Source organism: Neolamprologus brichardi, chromosome 7 (genome assembly GCF_056152115.1).
Source record: "Neolamprologus brichardi isolate AB-2024 chromosome 7, ASM5615211v1, whole genome shotgun sequence".
NCBI lineage: Eukaryota > Metazoa > Chordata > Actinopteri > Cichliformes > Cichlidae > Neolamprologus > Neolamprologus brichardi.
Genome location: NC_142110.1, coordinates 46360310 through 46380939, shown reverse-complemented (window position 1 = coordinate 46380939; position 20630 = coordinate 46360310). Strand labels below are relative to the sequence as shown.

Sequence of the window (20630 nt, the reverse complement as noted above, 5' to 3'; positions counted from 1 at the left end):
TCCACAGTGTTTCAAGATCTTAGCGATGCCCCTCGATGGAGTTCTAGTATTGTTTTGTGTTGCAATGGTGCTGTTGTAACTCTTTTAACATCTGCTGAACAGATGCATTTGAGCGTACTCCACAAGCCTAAACCTCTCATGTGGCAGATGAAGCTTGCTAAAATTTTGAACTTTCCCTCTCATGATTTCACCAAAGTGATTATTTCATAGTGTGACATGACGATTGCTCCCTGTTAGGCAGTTTACGAGAGTAGTAACCTTTGCAAGAATACACCTGTGAAGGTGATTACCTTCGAGGAGGCAGTGCACAAGTTGCAAATCGTCGCATACGAGGCTCTTTGTCCCAGAAGCCCATTGTATAGAGCGGAGGAAACCCTGTGCCGTAAGCAGCCATCTTGGATAGACAGATCATACTTGAGCCAGGATAACCTGCATACCTCCTGTGAACAGCTCAAAGCGCAAAAGACTTAATATCTGGTAAGGACAGAAGAAGGGGGGTATTTGATTGCACTCATAGACGCCCGTGTAATGTGTAATAAACGTAGAGAAACTGATATTTAAACGAAGAAACCCTTTGAAGTGTTAAGCTTTCTTGTGTTTTCCAGGAGTCAGCTAGGTGGAAAGCTAACGATGGTAGCTAACAGATGACTAATGCAAGGTTGGGTTCTAAGTCCAATATTGTGAGGCATCACATATTAAACGGTTATGGAAAAAATGCTACTGTTTACGACAAAGGGCTTGATTTGCTTGAATTAACAAGATAACGCGTTACGTGTTTGCCATTAGCTGACAAAGTAGCCTGCTAAAACTGTCGCTAGCTTTCGTTAGTTTGGTGTATTGAGGCATTTTTCATGAAATTGGGCTCAGGCCAGGTTGCGTTTCTGAACCTGTTTTTACTCAATAATGCATTTAAATCAGCTGTTTGTGTGGCGATGAGGGCAGGTGGCTTATGTGCTTTGATTTATGGGATTTGTTGTTATCCGTCTCTGTCAGCTAGCAGGTGACTAGCTAACGCAAACTTGGTTGTCAAAACATCCAATTTAAGGCCGTATATTTATCTGAATTTGCCATCTAAATGTCTGTTCAAGTCAGTATCAGGTTTTATATCCATTTCCGCTTCGTAGCAGCACTCTTTTTTTCATGCATGGAGTCTAATCTCAGAGATTTAGTCATAGCGACGCTGTCATTTTTGCCGGTTGTCAAGCTAACGTTAAGCTAGTCGCCGTCGGTAAGAAACAGGCATTTCGTTAGGGTTCCATATTGAAGGGTCAACCTCCGATATCCAAGTCGGGTTTGACGATGGATTTGACTGGCCCGTCTAATTCCTTGTTTTTGTGTAGGAATAACTGTAATAAAGCGATTTTTTTTTCCTGTACTGCAATGCTAATCCCTTAGCCGGTAGTGTATTAGCTTCTTATTTGGGTGTCATTTTTCCAAAGAGCAGGCATACACGATTTAAAATAAATAAATAAAATTGGTCATTAAGTTAACGATGGTAACTTTTGTATGGTCGAAATTTGGATAGCTTTGCCTTCGTCGACATTTAAAGTGCTGCATCATTTCTTTTTCTGGTGTTAGTGCACTGTGTGTTAGTGGACTTTATCGTAAATTATTACCGCGTTACTTAATATTTAGTTTTTTGTTTTACTGTAAGCATGTAAACACGTCACTCATTTTTGTATCGCGGTAGCGTCCTTCAAGAGTGTATATAATAGCTATGGGGTATCACGTTTTTTTTTAGTCACGTGATTTAAATGGTGGGTCTGAACATCACGGAGACAGTGTGACTATATGTGTCATGATTTCCTGAAATCACATCATCTCTTTGCCTCTATGAGGAATGTCTGTTGAGAGGAAGAAAGGCAGTGTCCCTGTTTCTCTAGAGAAAGCTTCAGGAAAGGAGAAGTGCTGAGGCTGCAGTCTGGTCACATGGTCTTGACTCGCCTTCTCCTTGACTGATACTCATGGGGTTTATTTCTATGCCATATGTAGCGGTGGGAGGAAAAAGGGGTGTAAAATGAAGTCGAATGTCACAGCCAAGTCACATTTTACTTTTGCTCTTTCTGGGAAGAAAGATCAACAGGCCATCACTTTGGAGCTGGAGAGAGACCACATGAGGGTCATGTGACAGCAGGGAGCCTAGAAAAAGAGTGTGTGAAACAATATGTTGGGAGTTAAAAGGATGGTAGTGAGGTGTGACAGCTTCAAGGTCCTATACTAAATCATGGTGTGGAGCACAAGTGCAATGTTATGTTTTGTCTTTACCCACATGAATCACACTGTAGGGATTAATGAAATTAATACATTTAATTTAATTAATTAAACATACATTGTGTCTACTGTGTTTGTGATTTTTCATGATGATTTCAGACTCGATAATGCGCCACAATGTAGAAATAATGTAGGTATCCACCAGTGATTATAGATTACATTTTTGGTAATGTAGTAACATAATGCGTTATTGTACTAAATTCAGTAATCACTTTACAGTTACACTTATATTGTTAATTTCATTACAAAGGTTCTTCACTTATGTGAATAGTGAGCAAAAGGTACTGTGTAATTTATTACTTTTATGGAGCAACCCCAAGTCTGGTACTTGGATAGAATATGGGGATTTATAAATAGCAAGTTTATGCATACATTTTTTTATATATATTATTTTTTTGCTGTAGTTAGCTGCTTGTTGTTGGTGTGATTAAGCACTAAAGCACAGGTCAAGTTGCAGAAGACTGTGCCAAATCTTTTCTTGGACCACCCACAGAAACACAGTCACAAAGGCACTGCTAGCGCTAAGAGTTGTTTACATCTCTTGAAAATATAACACTCAGGAACCTTTTCTCTTATTAAGGGAAGTACAACTACTACATTGTTAGCTGTCTAGTTTTAATTTGTCTTTGTACACCTATATTTCTGTCTTGTTTTCAGTTGTCACATTTCCAGTTTTTTCCTCAGTCAAAGCTCAAGTCAATATGAGTATGTGCAAACATGAGGGTTTGTGACCCAACATTGTTTTTACTGTTATAAAAGCTAAAGTTTAATTGATATCTTTATCTGATTCAACCTCAGTTAAGTAGCCTGCAGCGTCTTATGTCTGTATTTCAACCATGTACTCATTTTTTTTTTATTCTGTTTCTTGCACTTTTTTCTTCTTTTGCTGTCTGTATTTTTCCACTTATTTGCTTTTTCTATTTCCACTTTTTCTCTTGCTACATGCATTTCTAACGATTTGCGTTTAAATTAAGCTGACCAATCAAATTTGGTCACCAATCTGCAGATGTAGAAGTTCGTGCGTAAAACCAGCATTGTGTTGTGCTCGGGCACTGTGATTTCAGTTTCTAGGAACTGCTCTGACTGCAGTATAGTTTTCTTTGAACTTCATGTGAGAATGACACTGGTTTAAGGCAGATTATCTTTGCAAGTTACAGAGAAATCATTAGTCTGCTGAATTATTATTCTTTTGATTAAGTCTGAATTATTTACTACTCCTACAGCAGTCAATTGTGTACAGCAGCATCTCAATTTAATACTGTGCAGCAGTAATAAAGGTACCTATTGCAAAAATAATTTTCCTTCATAGAAGTACGAGATCAGTATAGAATTCATTCCATCCATGTTTTGACAGATAACACGAAAGGTGAGAATGAGAATTTCACTGCGCTGAGCCAGTTGTGTGGTTGGAACAGCCGCATCACGTTAGGTTCATACCAATGGCATATGAGAAGCAGCCAACAGTAGCAGTTATACACAACAGTACATTAAGGTTGTGATTGAGATGAGACAAAATGACAACACAAAATGTTCAAACTTGAGTAATAGCGTTATAGAACATAACAACCTGACAGATTTGGCCCAAGGCCCAAAAGATGAGGATATGATATAGGATAGGATGTATATTTGAGGGTCCAAAGAGTTCAGTGGTGTGGAGGTTGGCTATTTATTTTTGGCTTTTTAAAGTTTGACAAGAAAGAAAAGTAGCATACACTGGAAAATGTGTCAAAAACATGTTTTTACAAAGGCAAGTATCGTTTTGCCATGTGCACAGTTGACCATTTACCTGCACAGCACAAGACTACAGTCCCAGAACTTTCTCCTATACCACGCCTTACACAAAATACAGAGTAACACAGACATCACTGATGCAACAACCAACTTGTATTGTAAAAGTCATGATGCCAGTAAGCACAGTTGAAAATTTCAGATGTAACCAACTGATTCAAGTAATTGACCCTTGTCACCAACTCCCTGGGCATAAACATTTCTCACTTTGCCAACCACACACAGAGCGTAGAGACACGGCTTGGTGACCACATCACCTTTGTGGTCAAGTCGCACATCTGATCCATGTACGAGTCTTGTTGCCCCTCAGAGGCAGAACTATACTTCTCGTACCTTTTTTGTTTGTTTAATATTATTCATATACACACACACACAGAGACACCCGTATAACATTCTACAGTGAATTTTTTGAAGTTTTGACCAAAAAAAGTGTTTACATCTAAATTAATTCAAATTAAGCTTGAAAAACAGTGATTTCATTTATATTGTGGTTGATATCAATAATCATGAATATAATCTGGTGAAAAGAAAAAAAAATAGCGTGGCAAAGTTGTTTTTTTTCTCTTTTCTTGCCTGGCCTTAGTGTTAAAGGAATTTTATACCAAAATTGATTGTTTAAAAATAATAATAATTAAAGACTGACACCCTCATACCTTCTTACTACTTTATTTACTAGTAATTAAGATTTTAAAAGTCACTGGTAAGCCAGCTGCTGGTATTTCTTTATTTTACCACAATATGGTGAGTAGTGTTGATAAGCGGTAATTACTGTTATCAGTATTTGGTATTTATAGATCCTAACAATGCCTATTAATGGACCTAGTTGTAATATAATGTTGTAATTCTGGTTTGATTGTGAACATTGAAGCATCAGTAGTTGCTTCAGTGCTATGTCTCCCATGCAGCAGGTCTTTTGCGCTGTTGGAAATGAGCACTGTCAGCAGCAACTGTGGAATCAAACGACCACACCTTTAGTTCTCTGCATTATTTCTGCTAAGAGATGTGTGCGTGCGTGTGTGATGTTGTCAGATTAATGGAAAGGAGTGCAAGTCTGAAAGAGCCTTCTCAGAAGTGAGATTGAGACAGGAAGGTAATGGGATTCCTTCTTGAAAGTCTTTCTAATAACTGAAAAGCTCTAACACTGTTAAAAAAGATCCATCACCTCTCTGGTCTCACCCTTCAAAGGTTGTCGTAGATATGAGTACTCTGAAGCATATTTGTGATTTTCTGTAGTAAGGGTGTTGCAGACTGACACAGACCGTATTTTTTTTATTTTTTTTTAAATGTGACAGTACTTTTCTGCATTCATAATTTTGTCAATTTGGGCAAGATCCCCAACACCACTGGCTGAAATGAAGCCTCAAACCATGACCAGGCCTCGGCAGCAAGTCTCCAAAGAAAAACTTTAAAAGACCTTCAGAAAGCCTGCAGAACTACTGCTTAACACTACTTTTAAAAAAAACAACACTGGAAACTTCCTTGATAAGTTAATATAAAGGAAATGAGCAGTGGACAAGACTTTTGCAAAGTATTTGAATCATATCACCTGCTAGTTTAATATCCCTCCATCTAGTAAAAAGTATTGTTGGATAGTTCATGCATGGAAATGTACCCTGTGGTTGCTTTATGTACAATTAGAGTATAGGGATTTTCATGTTATGTTTGTCCATTTGATAAACAAAATTTATTCAAAGCATTATTTATAGCATTTATTATTTAAAGTATTTTGAATGAACCTAAACCAATTTAATGTAAATCACAGTTCTGGTAAATTTACTTTGGAGGAAGGTCAGTACCTTTTATGCTTGGCGCCAAAATTGTATTTGGCAGGTTTTTCCCTTCATATTAGAAACAAAAAACAACATTGAAAAAAAATCCATGTTCAATTGCTGATGAGTTAAATTTGTTTGTGTTCTTGAAGCTTTTGTGTAGTTAGTCCTTTTGGTCATGAATCAGCCTTCTCAGCTGTCTGAACCTTCACTTCAGGACTATGCTAATCCTGTAACTCCTCGCTGGAATTTGTACAGCTTTTACTGCAGATCAGTAATCACACCTGTAACACAGTCATTAAACAGTAAGCGGCTCCATTACTGTTACTACAGGACTTGTTGTTTTATTTATATCCACACATCGTGTTGTTTTTGCATAAAGTGCAGAAGGTGTGAGAAAGAGCTGTCCATGCTTAATTGTCTTTTCTTATTCATTACATCATGTGCAGTTTATTTATATGGAGTCAAAACCTTACCAGATTAGTAAACCTCTTGCTGATCTGAGTGGAAGATTAGTGGAAGTGTTCAGGGAAACTGACTGTAAAAGTCAAATGATTATAATCTACACGTATTGACCTCTTTTAAGGAAAAGTTGCTTTTCTATGTTAAAGGTTTAAGTGGCTAAACTGTTCTTCTGTTTTTCCTGTTTCAGAGCCACAATGGCCACCGCACCGTACAACTACTCCTACATTTTCAAATACATCATTATCGGTAAGTGATCAGTACCAATTGCCAGCAGTTTGGAGGCTCTCTAGTGACCAATATTGATGGCACTTCTCACAAACTGAACATTTATTGTACTTCCATTACATGGTGGCTTTGAGTGGGTCCAGCGTATGTCATATTAGTCCATTTTTGAAGGTAACATAACTGAGTACTTCTAACAAGGGGGTGTTCTGGCATAGGGCTGTTCAATATAATGATATATATCGGATGGCGATATAAAAACGTCTATCGTTTCATTTTACGCTATCGTTTGTTTCGTGGTGTCGCAAAATAAACTGTTTACGGCAATATTTTTTCATTGTTTTTGATGGTCACTGTAGTGGCTATATTAATTTCTTAAAGTTCTCTTTTTCTCTTATATTTTATATAACCACACTACGGACGGACAAGCGCCTGTTTTTATGCTTGTGGTTAGCAACAACGACGGTAACAGCATTGCGTGTCCGCTTGTTTATGTTCCACATAAACCTTTCACAATAAAGCTCAAGATCCTGTTGAGACTTCAAAATAAACTGAATCACGTGAAAGAGCAGATGAGAAGTAAAAAAGAGCCGCCAGGTGCTAAAAAATAAACCTTAGACTCAAACGTTAGAACAGGCTTTTCCCCGCAGCACGCCGTGTAATAAATACTCACAAAGAAAAAGGCGGCCTTTACAACTTATGTCTAAAAATGTATCGTTTCAGGCATTGGTTAAAACACTCGACTCCAGCTACATGACGCGCAGCTGGAAACACTTCCCGCAAGATGAGCTGCCCGAGATTCACAGAATTTACAGAAAATGTTACATTTTTGTGATTTATATCGTTATCGGACGATAGAATTCTTATATCGGGATATGAGATTTTGGTCATATCGCACAGCCCTATTCTGGCATCTAGAAATGTGCGCCTCAGCATGCACATGCTCTGTATTTGTGCTCTACACTTGCAGACACACACCCACAGCTCCAGCTTGTTTATCACCACACTTGACACTCAGTTCCCATCTTAGAAGACTAAATAAATAAGAGATGGGGCTTGGCTTTTTACTTTCTTTATTATTACTTGGGGAGCATGGAGGGGAAACCTTAACTAAAAGTTTTAATACTCTGCAAGTGTTGCAGCTCTTATTGATAATTAAGGTATTAAGAAGTATTTTTATATATATAAGTTTTATATTGCTTTGACTTAGGTGTATGATATTGTTCACAGCAAATTTATTGGGGGTATTTTGAAGTGCAAAAGTACTTCAGACTTAATCAAAGCATAATATAGATGTACCATTAGTGAGAAAATGTTTTTTGACAATAAAAAACATTTATTGTCAAAATCTGCAGGACCACATACACTCAAGTGCATCTATCCCCATCTGTCTCAGTTTCCCCTGTCTCTCTCATTAAGTCCACATGAAATTTTAAGTGTAGTTGCTGACTGTCACTGAGGGTCTGCTGCATCATGCATGGGGGCAACACTTCAGGCTTGAATAGAGAACTGTTGTTCTTCTGTTATTTCCTTGGTTGACCTGAGTTTCTCTCCACAGGGGACATGGGGGTAGGGAAGTCATGTTTGCTTCACCAGTTCACAGAAAAGAAATGTAAGTGCTGCCCTGCTTTTTTTTTTTTCTTCTTTTGACTCCTTTTCATCTGTGCGTGTGTCCCAGTGCATGTGAGATTTGCCAGGTTTAACTGGAGTGCCTAAATCTCTTTGGATTTCTTTTATACACCAGCGGAAGTCAGCAGCATAGATGTGGAGTGTGAGCTCAACAGTGAGAGTCTCTTCTTCTGTGTATGAGCCAGCTGCAGCCTCCCATTACCATTCAGCTCAGTTGTTTAGTGCTACTATTAACAAGCCAGATGCTGTGTTACTCATTCACTTGTCCACAATCGCATCCTGCCTGCACCCATACACCAGTGCACACATGCATACACACACTGGAGTGATGTAGAAGAGGGTTTCAGTGGCAGTTTCAAACAAATTGATACATCAAGAGTGTTTGCAGTTTAGACAAAGTGATGACTTTAAAGACTGCGATTAATTATTGATGTGCAACTGCTGCTGCCGTACAGTAGAAACAAGTTGGCTATGTGTGACCTATACATATTGAATAATGTTTGTTACTACGTAATTTTAAGTTCAAACTAGGCACGTGTTTTGTTAAAGTTCACAAAACGGATGACAGAAGAAAGACTTGAAATACAAAAACATTAGTAAGGGCAACAGTAGAATTCATTGACATACTTATTCTCCCCAGTCATGGCTGACTGCCCTCATACTATTGGCGTGGAGTTTGGTACGAGGATAATCGAAGTAAGCGGGCAGAAGATCAAGCTCCAGATCTGGGACACAGCAGGACAAGAGCGCTTCAGGGCCGTCACCCGCTCCTACTACCGCGGGGCCGCAGGGGCGCTTATGGTCTACGACATCACCAGGTAGAGCGTCCTTGTTATGTATTGATGCAGTCATGGTCACTGCTTAACACAGAAGCTTTGACAGTGTACACAATAGCCATGTAGTGCATTGTGCAGAAACAGGAAGTTAAAGGAAAGCATGAACATCTGATAACTGCACCGTTCAGCCCAGCACACCTACTCCTGAACAAATACGAACAGTTTGTGTTACTGCACGCGACTGACCTTCTTACCCAAACTGTTAGATGGTATCAGTGGTATGCCAAGCAAACACAGCTGAACATGTGGAATGTCTGTCCAAACTGCAACCACCTCCAGTATGGCCTCTAGGGCTAAATGAGTGCCAACGCAGTGTTTTCTCTGTCATCTATGGTTGCTGTGACTATACACCTAACTATAACCATATCCTTTAATGAAAAGATGTGGCTTTCATTTGCATTCTTCTGTTTTTATGTATACATTTGTTATTAACATGGGCCACACCAGTGTAGACTGTAGGTTGTGTTGGATAAGTAACATTTAAATTATTTCTTTTAACCTCCAGAGAGCCTGTGTGTTCATATGGACTCATTATATTTGAGCTTTCCTGCACTTTCCCCTTTTTTCTGCTCAGTACTTTAAGCACTGTTCGGTTCACTGTGCTATGCTGTTGAATAAACTCATTGTCCCTATATGGGGTGGCTCTAGCTCAGGAGGTAGAGCAGGTCATCTGCTAATCTGAAGGTTGGTGGTTCGATCAGTGCTGCAAGGCAAATATCCTTGGGTGTGCAATATCCAGGTTAGATGGATGCATTCATTATTACATGAATAGGTGTAAATTGGTGAATTAGGAGTGTTGTATAATGTGCTCTGAGTGCTCAGAGTCAAAAACTGCTATATCAGAACCAGTCCATTTACCATATGAAGACATGTTTTTCTTTGTAATTACTCTGTAAGAAAGTGATCACTTCCCTTTCGAAGGCAAAGTTTAGTTTTACTTATCAGTCCAACTAATCACAGCCAAACAGAGTTACTTTGACAGAGTTACCCTGAGCTGCTCACTTATTTCCCAAAGGGTCCCCACTAGTGGATGGATTCACATATTTGATTTGGCACAGATATTTAAATTTACGCCGGATGCCCTTTCTGATGCAACCCACCTATTTATCCACACGGAGTAGCTTGTCACCGCTGAGGCTACATTTGTGCCCAAATATTTTGCGTGCAAGACAAATGTGTTAACCACTATCTAGGAGAAATTAAAACTGTACCAGGAACAAGAGCTCGGGTCTCTGGAGGTCAAGAAACCAATGCAGAATTGTCTGTCCCGTAACCTGCCTGAAATGTTGTGAGCAGACTTCAGAGCATCTGAATTTGTTAACTTGATGGCTCAAAATAAAATTTTGAGGACTGGTTCATTTATTGGAAAATGGAAATGAGGCTGTAACTTGGATAATGTGGCATTGGAGTTGGTAGCTGCATTGTCAGGCACAGGAAGCTGTTGATATAAATAAAGTTTATACTTATGATCTGGAGAAAGCAGTATCACTTCCAGATGTATCCATAACTCCCAGATGATTTCCTCCATGGTTATTGTTCCCTGTATTATATGGCAGCTGCTGCCTCTTTTCAAATCCATCCTCAGAGATGGCAGGATGTTATGTCTTTGCTTGTCGTCATAGTAACCTCTGTCCCTCTGATGTCAAACAGGAGAAGCACGTACAACCATCTCAGCAGCTGGCTGACTGATGCCAGAAACCTCACCAACCCCAATACTGTGAGTACACGCACTGAAATTAATGATTGTCTTAAGCTGCACACGTGTCTCCACAGCCTCGTCTCTTCACTCTCTTTCTGCATTGATTTCTCTTCTTTTAATTGCTTTAAGTTGTCGCTATGCTGTTTATCCCTTTGTCATCCTCCTGTTAGTCTTTTTGGAGCCACTCAGGCCTGTCCATTTCTTAAATAGGTTTTTCTTGGTAAATATGATTAGCTCTAAACCTTCCTGCTCTCACTCTCAGAGGTCTGTGTTCCATCAGGGAAGTGTGTTTGTGCAACATGACACTTCCTGTTCACATTTTAGATGGCAGAAAGCAAAAAGGGATGTTTCTGTATATCCAGTCACAACTATACACAGGCTTTGTATGGAGCTGTGTTATCCACTGCTCATTTTAATGACGAGTACAAATAAACTTTACTAAGCTAATATGAACAGTATTAAGTTTTTGGTTTCTTTCTGGCACAGCCCACTTTTAACAACTTCAAAGTGTTCAGATTCTGTTTATCTGGGACTTTTACTATGAAGTGAATCCAACATACCCAGACCTAGCTTCTCTTTATCAAGCTACACCAATATTATTAATCCTGCTAAACATTTATACAAAGGTGGTTATCAACTTAAAGTCAACATAGACTTTTACCTAGTTTAGTTGTGAACACAAACATAGAGGCAGTGTTGGCAGCATGTGATCAGTCACAAACACAGAGGTTTACTGGTTTCAGAGCTGAATTATTTTACTAACAGAGAGCAAACTGTAATGTTAGATAAACCTGAAGAAGTTAAACACGTGATGCTCAATATTCTGAGCAGAGCTTCTGCAGCCAATGTGTGAAAGAATACAGTATGAATAGGAGTATTAAAGTGCCATACAGCACTGCAGTTAGTGACAGTGTGCTACATAGATTATTTAAAGCCAGCATGGAAATTGCCCCCCAAAATTTTTTAGTTACAAACATTTGAGTAATCCCCCATCTTTAACTCATCGGAACATCTGACAGTATTTATAATTAAATTCAGTGTGACTAGGCGCTTCTTTTAGAGCCAGTGTGAAAGAAGATGGCAAGTAAAGAAGAAATAAAATCCTATAAATCAATAATAATTATTAGTCATAATTAATTTTATATGCAATCAACAAGTTAAAGGGTTAGGGGTGATATTGCTATACTAATACATGTTTTAAAAAAAGAATAATTTAAGAGTTTCTTGCATGTGTAACATTGCTTGCAGCCATCCATTTTTTATTTATTTTTTAATTTTTTTAATTTTGATGCTTGTCAGAAAGAGACAAAATCTTTAGACAGTCCCTAAGACCCACTTTCTTACAAAGATCCACCGGATCTTCTAGGAATTATAATGTATTTTTTTTCAGAGGACTGATTGGTGAGCGGGCGCTGATTTCTGTACAAGTTGATCTCTTATCTAATATAAACTTCAGCATAAGTTACCATGGTGATGTATCCTGGGAAGTGACCCCACTTCTAAACACTAAAAAGACTGGAGATAAACCTGAGGCCTTTACTATGAAACAGAATGTGCTTCACAGAAAAGGCCTCAGGTTGAGGGAAAGAAATCAAAGAATTTGTTTTCATGTACCTAAACAGTATATACAGCTATCCTTAATATATTTATAACAGATTAGAATAATTTTGATCAGTCTAATAGGTTAAATGTGTTTCATCTGAGCTGTAAAGATGAGGATTCTTCTAAACTTGTGTTAATGTAGTGAAACAGGCAGATCTGACTCCATTGACAGGTGGTTTCTGATCTTGTTTGCATGCATACCAGAGAGGAGAGTGTCAAATCACAAATGAGTGTTCAGTGCACATAGCACTGTGGGAAGTGATGACTGTACATCTTCCAAAAGCAAAAGCCAAAACTACGCTGAGCTGTTAAATAGAGAACTGCTGTGTGTGCTGAAGTATTTAAAATTGGCAAAGTGGTGGCACTGTTGGTGTTGTCACAGCATCTGCCCCAACTCCCAACATCTGCCTGCCTTGGTTTTAGACGATATAATTGACGCGAGACAAAATACTTTACAACTCCACAACTTTATTAGTGCAAAAAACCCCATCAATGTATTTTCACTTAAAGTTATACACACACAGTACAGTAATATTATGTTGAAGCACAGTACGTATCACTTGGCGAGGCTCCTGCCTACGATAGCCATAATGCTCCGACAATCTATCAAGCGGTGCGGCTTCGTAGCTTATGAAAGGTGTACTAAAACATTTTTTGACAGATTTTTGAGCGCCGTGTACCACATAAAATTGGTTTGAGGTCAGTAAGCACAACCAGAATTCATACATAAGGTGCGCCGGATTAAAAAGGGCACTGCCAATTTTTCCAAAAATCAAAGGATTGGTGTGCCTTGTTTTCCAAAAAACACGGTAATAACGACAGTAGCATGCTCTACCAAAAATTGTGCTTTGGTGTGTATCTGACGGACGAAAGCCAAACTAGTTCATAACCACTGAAGTTGCAGCATTTTTACAAACCAATTGTGGTTCATCTGTTTCATTCAACGATCTGCTTTTCCCCCACGTGCGTATGAAAACAAAGGCACTGCGCATGCGCATTTTAGCCATATTCTATCGCGATATTTCATTTTCTTATCATTGCCTAACAATGCCAGTATTAGAGTGAACGGTATGATATGGCCCAGCCTAGTGCTGAACAATTCTGCAGTAAAAGCAAAAGAAATTGGCACGTAAAAAGGTGGTGTGCAGCAGTTTTGGTTTAGTCATTTTGTCACTCTTTTAGAAAGAAGTTCAGTAAATCTCTAATTACACCGCAGTTGCTAAGGATCCTGTTGAGCACACGTTCTCTCAATCAATATCTTAACAATTAGCTCAGTAACGTAGTGGAGTCTTCCTGGATTGCCCTTGGCTTTATTATCTCTCAAAGGATTAGACAGCAAATTTCTCCCAGACAAAGTGTCCAGGGGATCGTCTCACACTCTCTTCCCTTGTGTTTATCATCAGGTGATCATTCTCATAGGAAATAAAGCCGACTTGGAGGCCCAGAGGGATGTTACGTATGAGGAAGCGAAGCAGTTTGCCGAGGAGAACGGTGAGCAAGACGCCAACCGGTGCATGCTGGGAGGTTAAGGTGGAAAAGGGTTTCAGTGGGAGGCAATTCTATCCATTTACATCTGTCTAAGAATAACTTTCAACAGGATAATATTCACAGGATTCTTAACAAAATGTCCACAAATATTGACACTAAAATGAGTTTTATCTGTGATCTGTCTCTAAGTTGGTTTTGATTTGAACTCTATTTTTTTTTTTTTTTTTTTTAAAAAGGGGGGGGGGGGGAAGATTAGCATCCTTCTGTTTACTTTGGTGGGACAGTAAATTCTAGGAGAAATGGAGCAATATTAATTAAAAGAGGGGGTGAATGATGACTTGGTATTTGAGGTATGCACACTTGGCGCTGTGTTTTAGTGACTCGGTCATTGTGTCTGTTTTATGTTGAACAGGTTTGTTGTTCTTGGAAGCCAGCGCAAAAACGTAAGTCTGCACAACTTCAGCTTTCCAGTTACTGCAGAACAAGATCCGATCAGCCGTCTTCTGTGTAGCTCACATTTGTGTGTATGCCCTGTCTGTTTTCAGAGGTGAAAACGTTGAGGACGCCTTCCTGGAAGCCGCTAAGAAGATCTACCAGAATATCCAAGATGGCAGCCTGGACCTGAATGCTGCCGAGTCGGGGGTTCAGCATAAGCCCTCGGCCCCTCAGGGCGGCCGGATAACAAACGAACCACAGCCCCAGAGGGAAGGCTGCGGCTGCTAATGACCAAGCAAAAAGCCCCTTTGCCCCATTTCTCCCACTGTCTGTCCCCCCCCCCCCCCCTTCCTGTCCTGCCAATCCCCTCCATTCCATCCACCACCTCCATGCATTCACACCCCATCCCCTCCCACTGCACCAGGTGCTGCGTGAGAGCAGGGCTGCGGAGGGAAGGAACAGAGGGGGGTGAATATCGACTTGGGCCAGGCTGAGCTGGGCTTTGTGGACTACATCTCCCCCTTCTCCTCCTCTTCCTCCTCTTCTTTAATCTCGATCAGTGTATTGTCATCCCATAACTCTTCTTCTTCCACCACCCCCCCACAAACCTCTCACACCATTCAGCCTAGTTCCCTCCATCATAGTATCATAGAATCCACCACACATTACACAGGTCACTGACACTTTAGATAGATGTAATGTTCATACAATAATGATAAAGCAAGACTGTTTTTTTTATGTTGGATTTTATAGCTATATGCGAAATGTAAACACTGCGTTAAGTTTCATCCACCACCAATCAGTTGCAACTAAATTATATTCCCAGAGTCCGCCTCCCCTGCATGGGTTACATTTCCTGTATTTTATCAGCACACGCAAATGTGATATCTCACTCGTGCTTATTTGCTTGGGAGCAGAACACAATGGTGATGAAGTCATGTATCAAGCAGCCACACGGGTAGATGCTCTTAAGCACGCGTCCATGAATGTGTAGTTGAGGGAGCTTTGTCCAGCAGTCTCGATTCAAACCTGCCTGTGGCTTTTAAATTCTGCTTTCTCTGCTTTGGCACAGTCCTTTGCCAGATGTGGCAATGCTGATATTCTCAGAAAGAGGGAGTGGGGCGGGGGGGGTCTAGAAAACTAGGAATTACCCAGAAATTCTTTGCGGATTATTCCCCGGGCCTCTCCGCTGAGTTATTACATGGAATATCGGGTGTTTTCCAGCTTGTCTGTTTGTATAGACTGAGCTAAAATGACACTTTAACAACAACAACAACAACAGCCACCCTGTGACTTTTTTGTTTGTTTTTGTCACACAAAGATTTTTTATTTTGCACCAGCTCTTCTTCATCTCCCATTTCACACCCAAACTCTCCTTCACATCACGTATAACAAGATTGTCTTTACCAGCATTTTCTTTGTCATTGTTTGTTGCCTTATTATTATTAATGTTATTACTCTGGAATCTTTGTTTTGCTGCACTTGCTCTTCACACTGCTCTCTGAATTCAATTCGATTCAATAAATCAGCTCTTTTAGATTCATTCTCACATTTTACTGAAACAAATAACCGAAGTACTTGAGGTAGTCGGCGCGGTCACAGTATCTTAAATGGCCAAGTATTAGGAGCAAAGTCCCGACTGTTTAAGTGTAAAAATATACTTGTCCCTCCTGTATAATCAGCAAAGCCGCACTAAAGAGCCCATTTCTTCCGCCTCCTATAAAGCGACACCAAGCAGTGTGACCCCCGAAACATGACAAAAGGAAAAAAATCAGTCTCCTTTTTCAAGTACGAATATTTGTACCATAGTGTTTCCCCGATTGGACAGCTGTATATATTGCTTCTTAACTACTGGTGATGACCTCGCTACTGTACTTTGAATTTAGAAATTTATTTGGTTGCTCTGCCAATTTCTGTACAGTCGGTGTGCTAGTGGGTTGCCTGTAATTCATGCTTGGGAAAGATTCTGTAACATAGTTTCTATTAATAAATGTATGTAAAGGACAGATAACTAGACACCCTCCCCCACCACCCCGTCTGCACACTACTGAACCTGCCGATTGGTTGAGGGGTGAGGAAGCGGATTGAGATGATGCGCAAACTAGTATTTATGTCTGCCTTGATTCTTATATCTGTAACGGAGCGGAGAGTGGGGCACTCTGATGTTTATATTCTGTTTTCTTTTTCTACCCCTTCATCGCTCCTCTGTATGGGAGGGGCTGCATCGCTGTCTTAACTCTTTTGGGGAGTGGGGGATTGGTTTGTTATCGTGGGAAGTGGGCCGGCCGGGTCTTCCTTTTATTTTTTTTTTCCTGTGTCCCCCACCTGTTCTGCAGTTTGAGTGACCACTTCCTGCTTTTGTCTAAGTACAAAAAGAAACGTACATATGTATAAATTTTTAAGGAGCTGTGCTAACATTTAAATGCGTTCTCTTGCGTGTATATGATTTTAAAATGTTGACATTTTGATTTTAATGAAAAAAAAATACTCTAGACAGAAAAAAATAAATTATACATAACCTGTTGCTGTGTCCTTTTTTTTAAATCTGTGGCTGCAAATGAGAAGAGCACTTTTAATATCCTGTCTACTACAAGCAATGAGCATCACACCGTTCCAGTTTGTGCTGGAGGGATCCTGTTAGCACAAGACAATGTCTGAAATTTTGCAGTGACAAGAAAAAGCTCTACCTAGATGTTATCATACTCTAGCCATTTTAGGTAGGAGAGAAAAGTCAAATGGTTTCTGAAAGATCATTTCTTTCACTTCACAGCCAAAATGACCAAATAAGCCATACACAAAATGTATTTCAAGTAGCACAACTGCTTTGTTTTTTATTGCAACGAAAATTGCACCAAGGGGAGGGGAACGACATTTACAAGTGACAGTTTGTGTACAAAATTGGCGAGGAGGCTTAGACACAAAATTCGAGTAGTGGTATGGTTGGTACAGGAAGTTTTTCGTCTTTTTTTTTTTTTTTTTTAAAGAAGCCAACACTGACAGTACCATGTTGAAGTCAAGGCAACTAGCAGTTGATTTTTGTCCTCGGGCATCGCAGTCAGACGGGGCACACGGGGATGAGACGACAACACAAATACTGACACTGTCCGAGAGATGCAGGTGAGGAAAGAACATGTGGTGAAAATGGAATCTGACGAGTTCTTTCAGTCCGTATTGGTCACCTTCTCACATCATTTTGTAGCACAGCAAGTGACAGCTCCATAAACATTTCAGTCCAGTGTTTCCCCCAGGATTTTCTTTTTCTTCTGGGGTGAAAAGGCCTCAAAACAGCATTCAGACCATTCGAACATGCGAGGAAGGCCCGTCAGAGTCGGAAACGCTGTTTCAGTCTGTTACCCCCTCCTAACAGATCAGACAGCGTGCTGCTGCGGGGCCAGTCTGCTACTGATGGCTTTTATGACTTGTAGTAAAAGTTGAATCAAACTTGTTTAGTAAAAAGAAGTCCAGTCTAAGGACAATGCAAATCAACAGATCCACTGAGAACCCTGGTCCCTCTCCCAGTATAGACTGGAAACAAAGGTTTTTTTGGTATGGCAGACATGGAAATCCAAGAAACACGCCTAAAAACAGCCATTCTCAACCACTTGATAAAAGCTTGTTTCTGCACTTGTAAAGTGTCAAGAGTAAGAACAGCTCTGCCGGTAAGTGTTTAAGGCACTAATTGTTACCCAAGTGTGCAGAAAAGCAGAACTGTGAAGGCCAGAGGCTCATCCTGCCTCATTTGCTCGCTCCCATTATAACATTATGGCACGTGGTTGCAAATACTGCAGAAGAGCATTCATACAAAAACACTGACACAATTCCATCACTCAGCACACAACCAGACATTGATGGCATTAAAAAAACAAGAAAATGTAGGGGCATGTGGGACAAAACTTACAAACACTGTGAGAAGAGAAGTTCCTTAACACTTACATTTAAAAATGGCATTTGTGTTACAAAGGCAAACTACAAGATGAGGTTAAGCACTTTTGTTTTTGTTCACTGTTGTCAGCATTAATGATTAAAAAAAAGAACCACTAACAGTGATGGAAACAATTATCACAGGTCTTTTTTTTTTAATACTCGAGTCAGTGATAAAGGGAAGAAACCAAAAACATAAGACATGATCATTTCAAAAACAAAAAATCAACCATGAAAGGTTACGTTGATGAAAGATTTGGCCCCTCGCCTCATGTGAAGGCCAAATGACAGTGTTTATTCATAGTCAAGGCTTTTCAATGTTACAGACTGTCTGATGGCATCTACATAAAGCTTTCTTTGATTCAGTCCGGAGTAACCACAGGCTTAAGTGTTTCAGAACATACTAGAGTATGTGTGAACCTACACCTCTGCTGCTCTCCAGCATGAGCTGGGCCTGGGCAACAGTTGGCCCACATGCATGGAGGGAGGGGGGGAAGGGAAGTGTAACATAAAATGTTATCATTTTTATGTCTGATAGTGTCACATTCTAGGCGCTACCTCTGAACAATGTCACTGATCTCTTTGACGGAGGACAGCAGCTTGCTGAAGTCCTGCTGTGCACTCGAGCCCCCCGTGGCATTGGGGCAGATCTGAAGCTCTCGCAAGCTGCTCTCAAGCTTGTTGATGGCCTCGCGAAAGGCAAACTTGTTCCTCATCTGCTGAATGGAGTCAACATAGCTCACGCAGTACTTTGACAGGTTCTTGCCGGCCTCCAGCACGGCGCTGTGGCTACCCGTTTGCTCAGAGTTGCGGGAAATGGCGGCGCGGAGCAGCTCGGTGCCCTCCAGCACCATTTCGCGTGTCACGGCTGAGTTTGGAGTGCGCTCGGAGGCCTGGCGGGGTGCAGTCTTGCGGAGGGAGGATCGTGTTTTCGCTAGAGGGGTGAATGCAGTGGGTGAATTTGGATCGTTGGGGGAGGTGAGGGGAGAAGACAAACCTCCAAGGCTCTGGCTGGAGGGGGAGCTGGTTACTGAAGTGGAAGAGGCGGAGGTCTTTAACGGTTGAGGTTTAGAGGTGGAGCCCAAGGGCAGCTTCTTGGAGGCCTCACTCAGGGGTAAGCGGGCTTGGTCACTGGGACTGGCTGTGTGGTGGGGATCTGAGATGGAAGGGAGGCACTTAGCTTTGATTTCTGAAGCAGTCGGGGAGGGGAGCTCTTGAGTGGGGCTGCGGGAGACCTTGCCTGTTTTTGCATTAGTGGGTGGTGGAGGTGGGGCTGGCTTGGGTTTCTGTATTTTTACTCGATCCCTGCTGGAGGAGAACTCCGTGTGCTTGTTTCTGCGAGCCCTGCACTCTTCTCCAGCTGCCCCCATAGGAGGGAACACATTGGGCTTCAGAAGCTCGGCATGCAGAGCGCTGGTCTTGGAGCTTTCTGGCCCTGACACACTGGGTCTCTTCACCACCTTAGGTGTCAAAGCCTTGGGACTGGAACCAGGACTGAGATCATTATCTCTGCCTAAGAAGGTGGAGGAAATATCTGGAGATGTATTCAGGCGTGGTGGGGGAGTCAGGGTGCCCATCCGTGGCGCACTCTCTCCTTTCTGCTGCTTTCGTGGCAGAGCTGGCTTGCCCCCGACGGTGCCTGTGTCGAAGCGGCGATGGCTCAGATCTCGCGGCAGTGTGACAGATTTACATTCTGTGCCATCTGAGCCAGTGGGCATGGGCCAGAAAAACCTAGAGTTAGAAAAGGGTTCCTCCTCACTAGGTGGAGTTGTTGCCCCCTTTCCACCTGGGCTAGTCACTACAAGAGGTAACTTCTTTCTAGGGCAAAAAGGTACTGGGTAGGTAGGAGCCCCATTAGTTATACCTGCTGCTCCATTATTATTCGTACTGAGGAGGCCATGTATGGCGTCATTAATGCCCAATGATGCCCCGTTGTTAAAGATGTCACTGTCTCGAGGATCTTGAGTAACGCACCTCCTGTCAGAGAGGCAGTCTCCTTTAAAAGAGGAGCTGCGTGTGGGAGGAGTTGGAGCACTCTTTTTCTTTTTCTTGATGAGGCTGAGAAAGCCACGCGTCTTGTCCTTGTCCTTGGGCAGCAAGCGATCATCCTCATTCAGGTTGCTGTCCAGGAGGGGGCGCTCTTTCCTGGGGAGCATGGGTGACGACACAGCCCCCTCCGTTTCCAACAGATCTGTGGAAGAGCATTAAAGAACCAGGGGACTATCAGCAAAGGCAATCAAACAACTATAGATTTTTATTTGTATTTTTTTCTAAATTGGTTTTTTAAAAAAAGCGTAAAAGCAAGCTCCACCAGTGTGTCTGCCAAACATATTTGGAGCAATGTCAGGGCAAAGAGAAGGGCAGGACAGCGGATCATGTGTAATTAAGTCCTCACAGCTGGAGAAAAAATGCTTTGGTGGGAACAATCCTTATTATGTGGTTACAGCCAAACAATTCAGTAAGAACTTGATCTTGCAGGTTGTCAGAAGCTCAGACCGTCTTTAC

At 41.1% G+C, this 20630-nt stretch overlaps 2 protein-coding genes across 6 annotated transcripts in view; one reads left to right on the top strand and one right to left on the bottom strand.

Moving 5' to 3' along the window:
- The first annotated feature begins 370 nt into the window (after nucleotides 1-370).
- rab14l (RAB14, member RAS oncogene family, like) lies at nucleotides 371-14802 on the top strand. Its single transcript, XM_006788931.3, has 8 exons — nucleotides 371-477; nucleotides 6481-6539; nucleotides 8074-8127; nucleotides 8785-8962; nucleotides 10631-10697; nucleotides 13685-13772; nucleotides 14182-14212; nucleotides 14315-14802. Exons 2-8 carry the CDS (start codon nucleotides 6488-6490, stop codon nucleotides 14490-14492), a joined length of 648 nt encoding a protein of 215 aa, XP_006788994.1. The 5' UTR covers nucleotides 371-477; nucleotides 6481-6487; the 3' UTR covers nucleotides 14493-14802.
- Nucleotides 14803-17008: 2206 nt separating this feature from the next.
- Nucleotides 17009-20630, bottom strand: part of abl1 (ABL proto-oncogene 1, non-receptor tyrosine kinase) — a 32911-nt gene continuing 29289 nt past the window's right edge. For all 5 annotated transcript variants that reach the window (XM_087843716.1, XM_006788926.3, XM_006788929.3 and 2 more), the window contains one exon: nucleotides 17009-20316. In XM_087843716.1, coding sequence (XP_087699842.1) covers nucleotides 18680-20316 — 1637 coding nt within the window. In that variant the 3' untranslated portion in view covers nucleotides 17009-18679. The remainder of the gene's footprint in view (nucleotides 20317-20630) is intronic.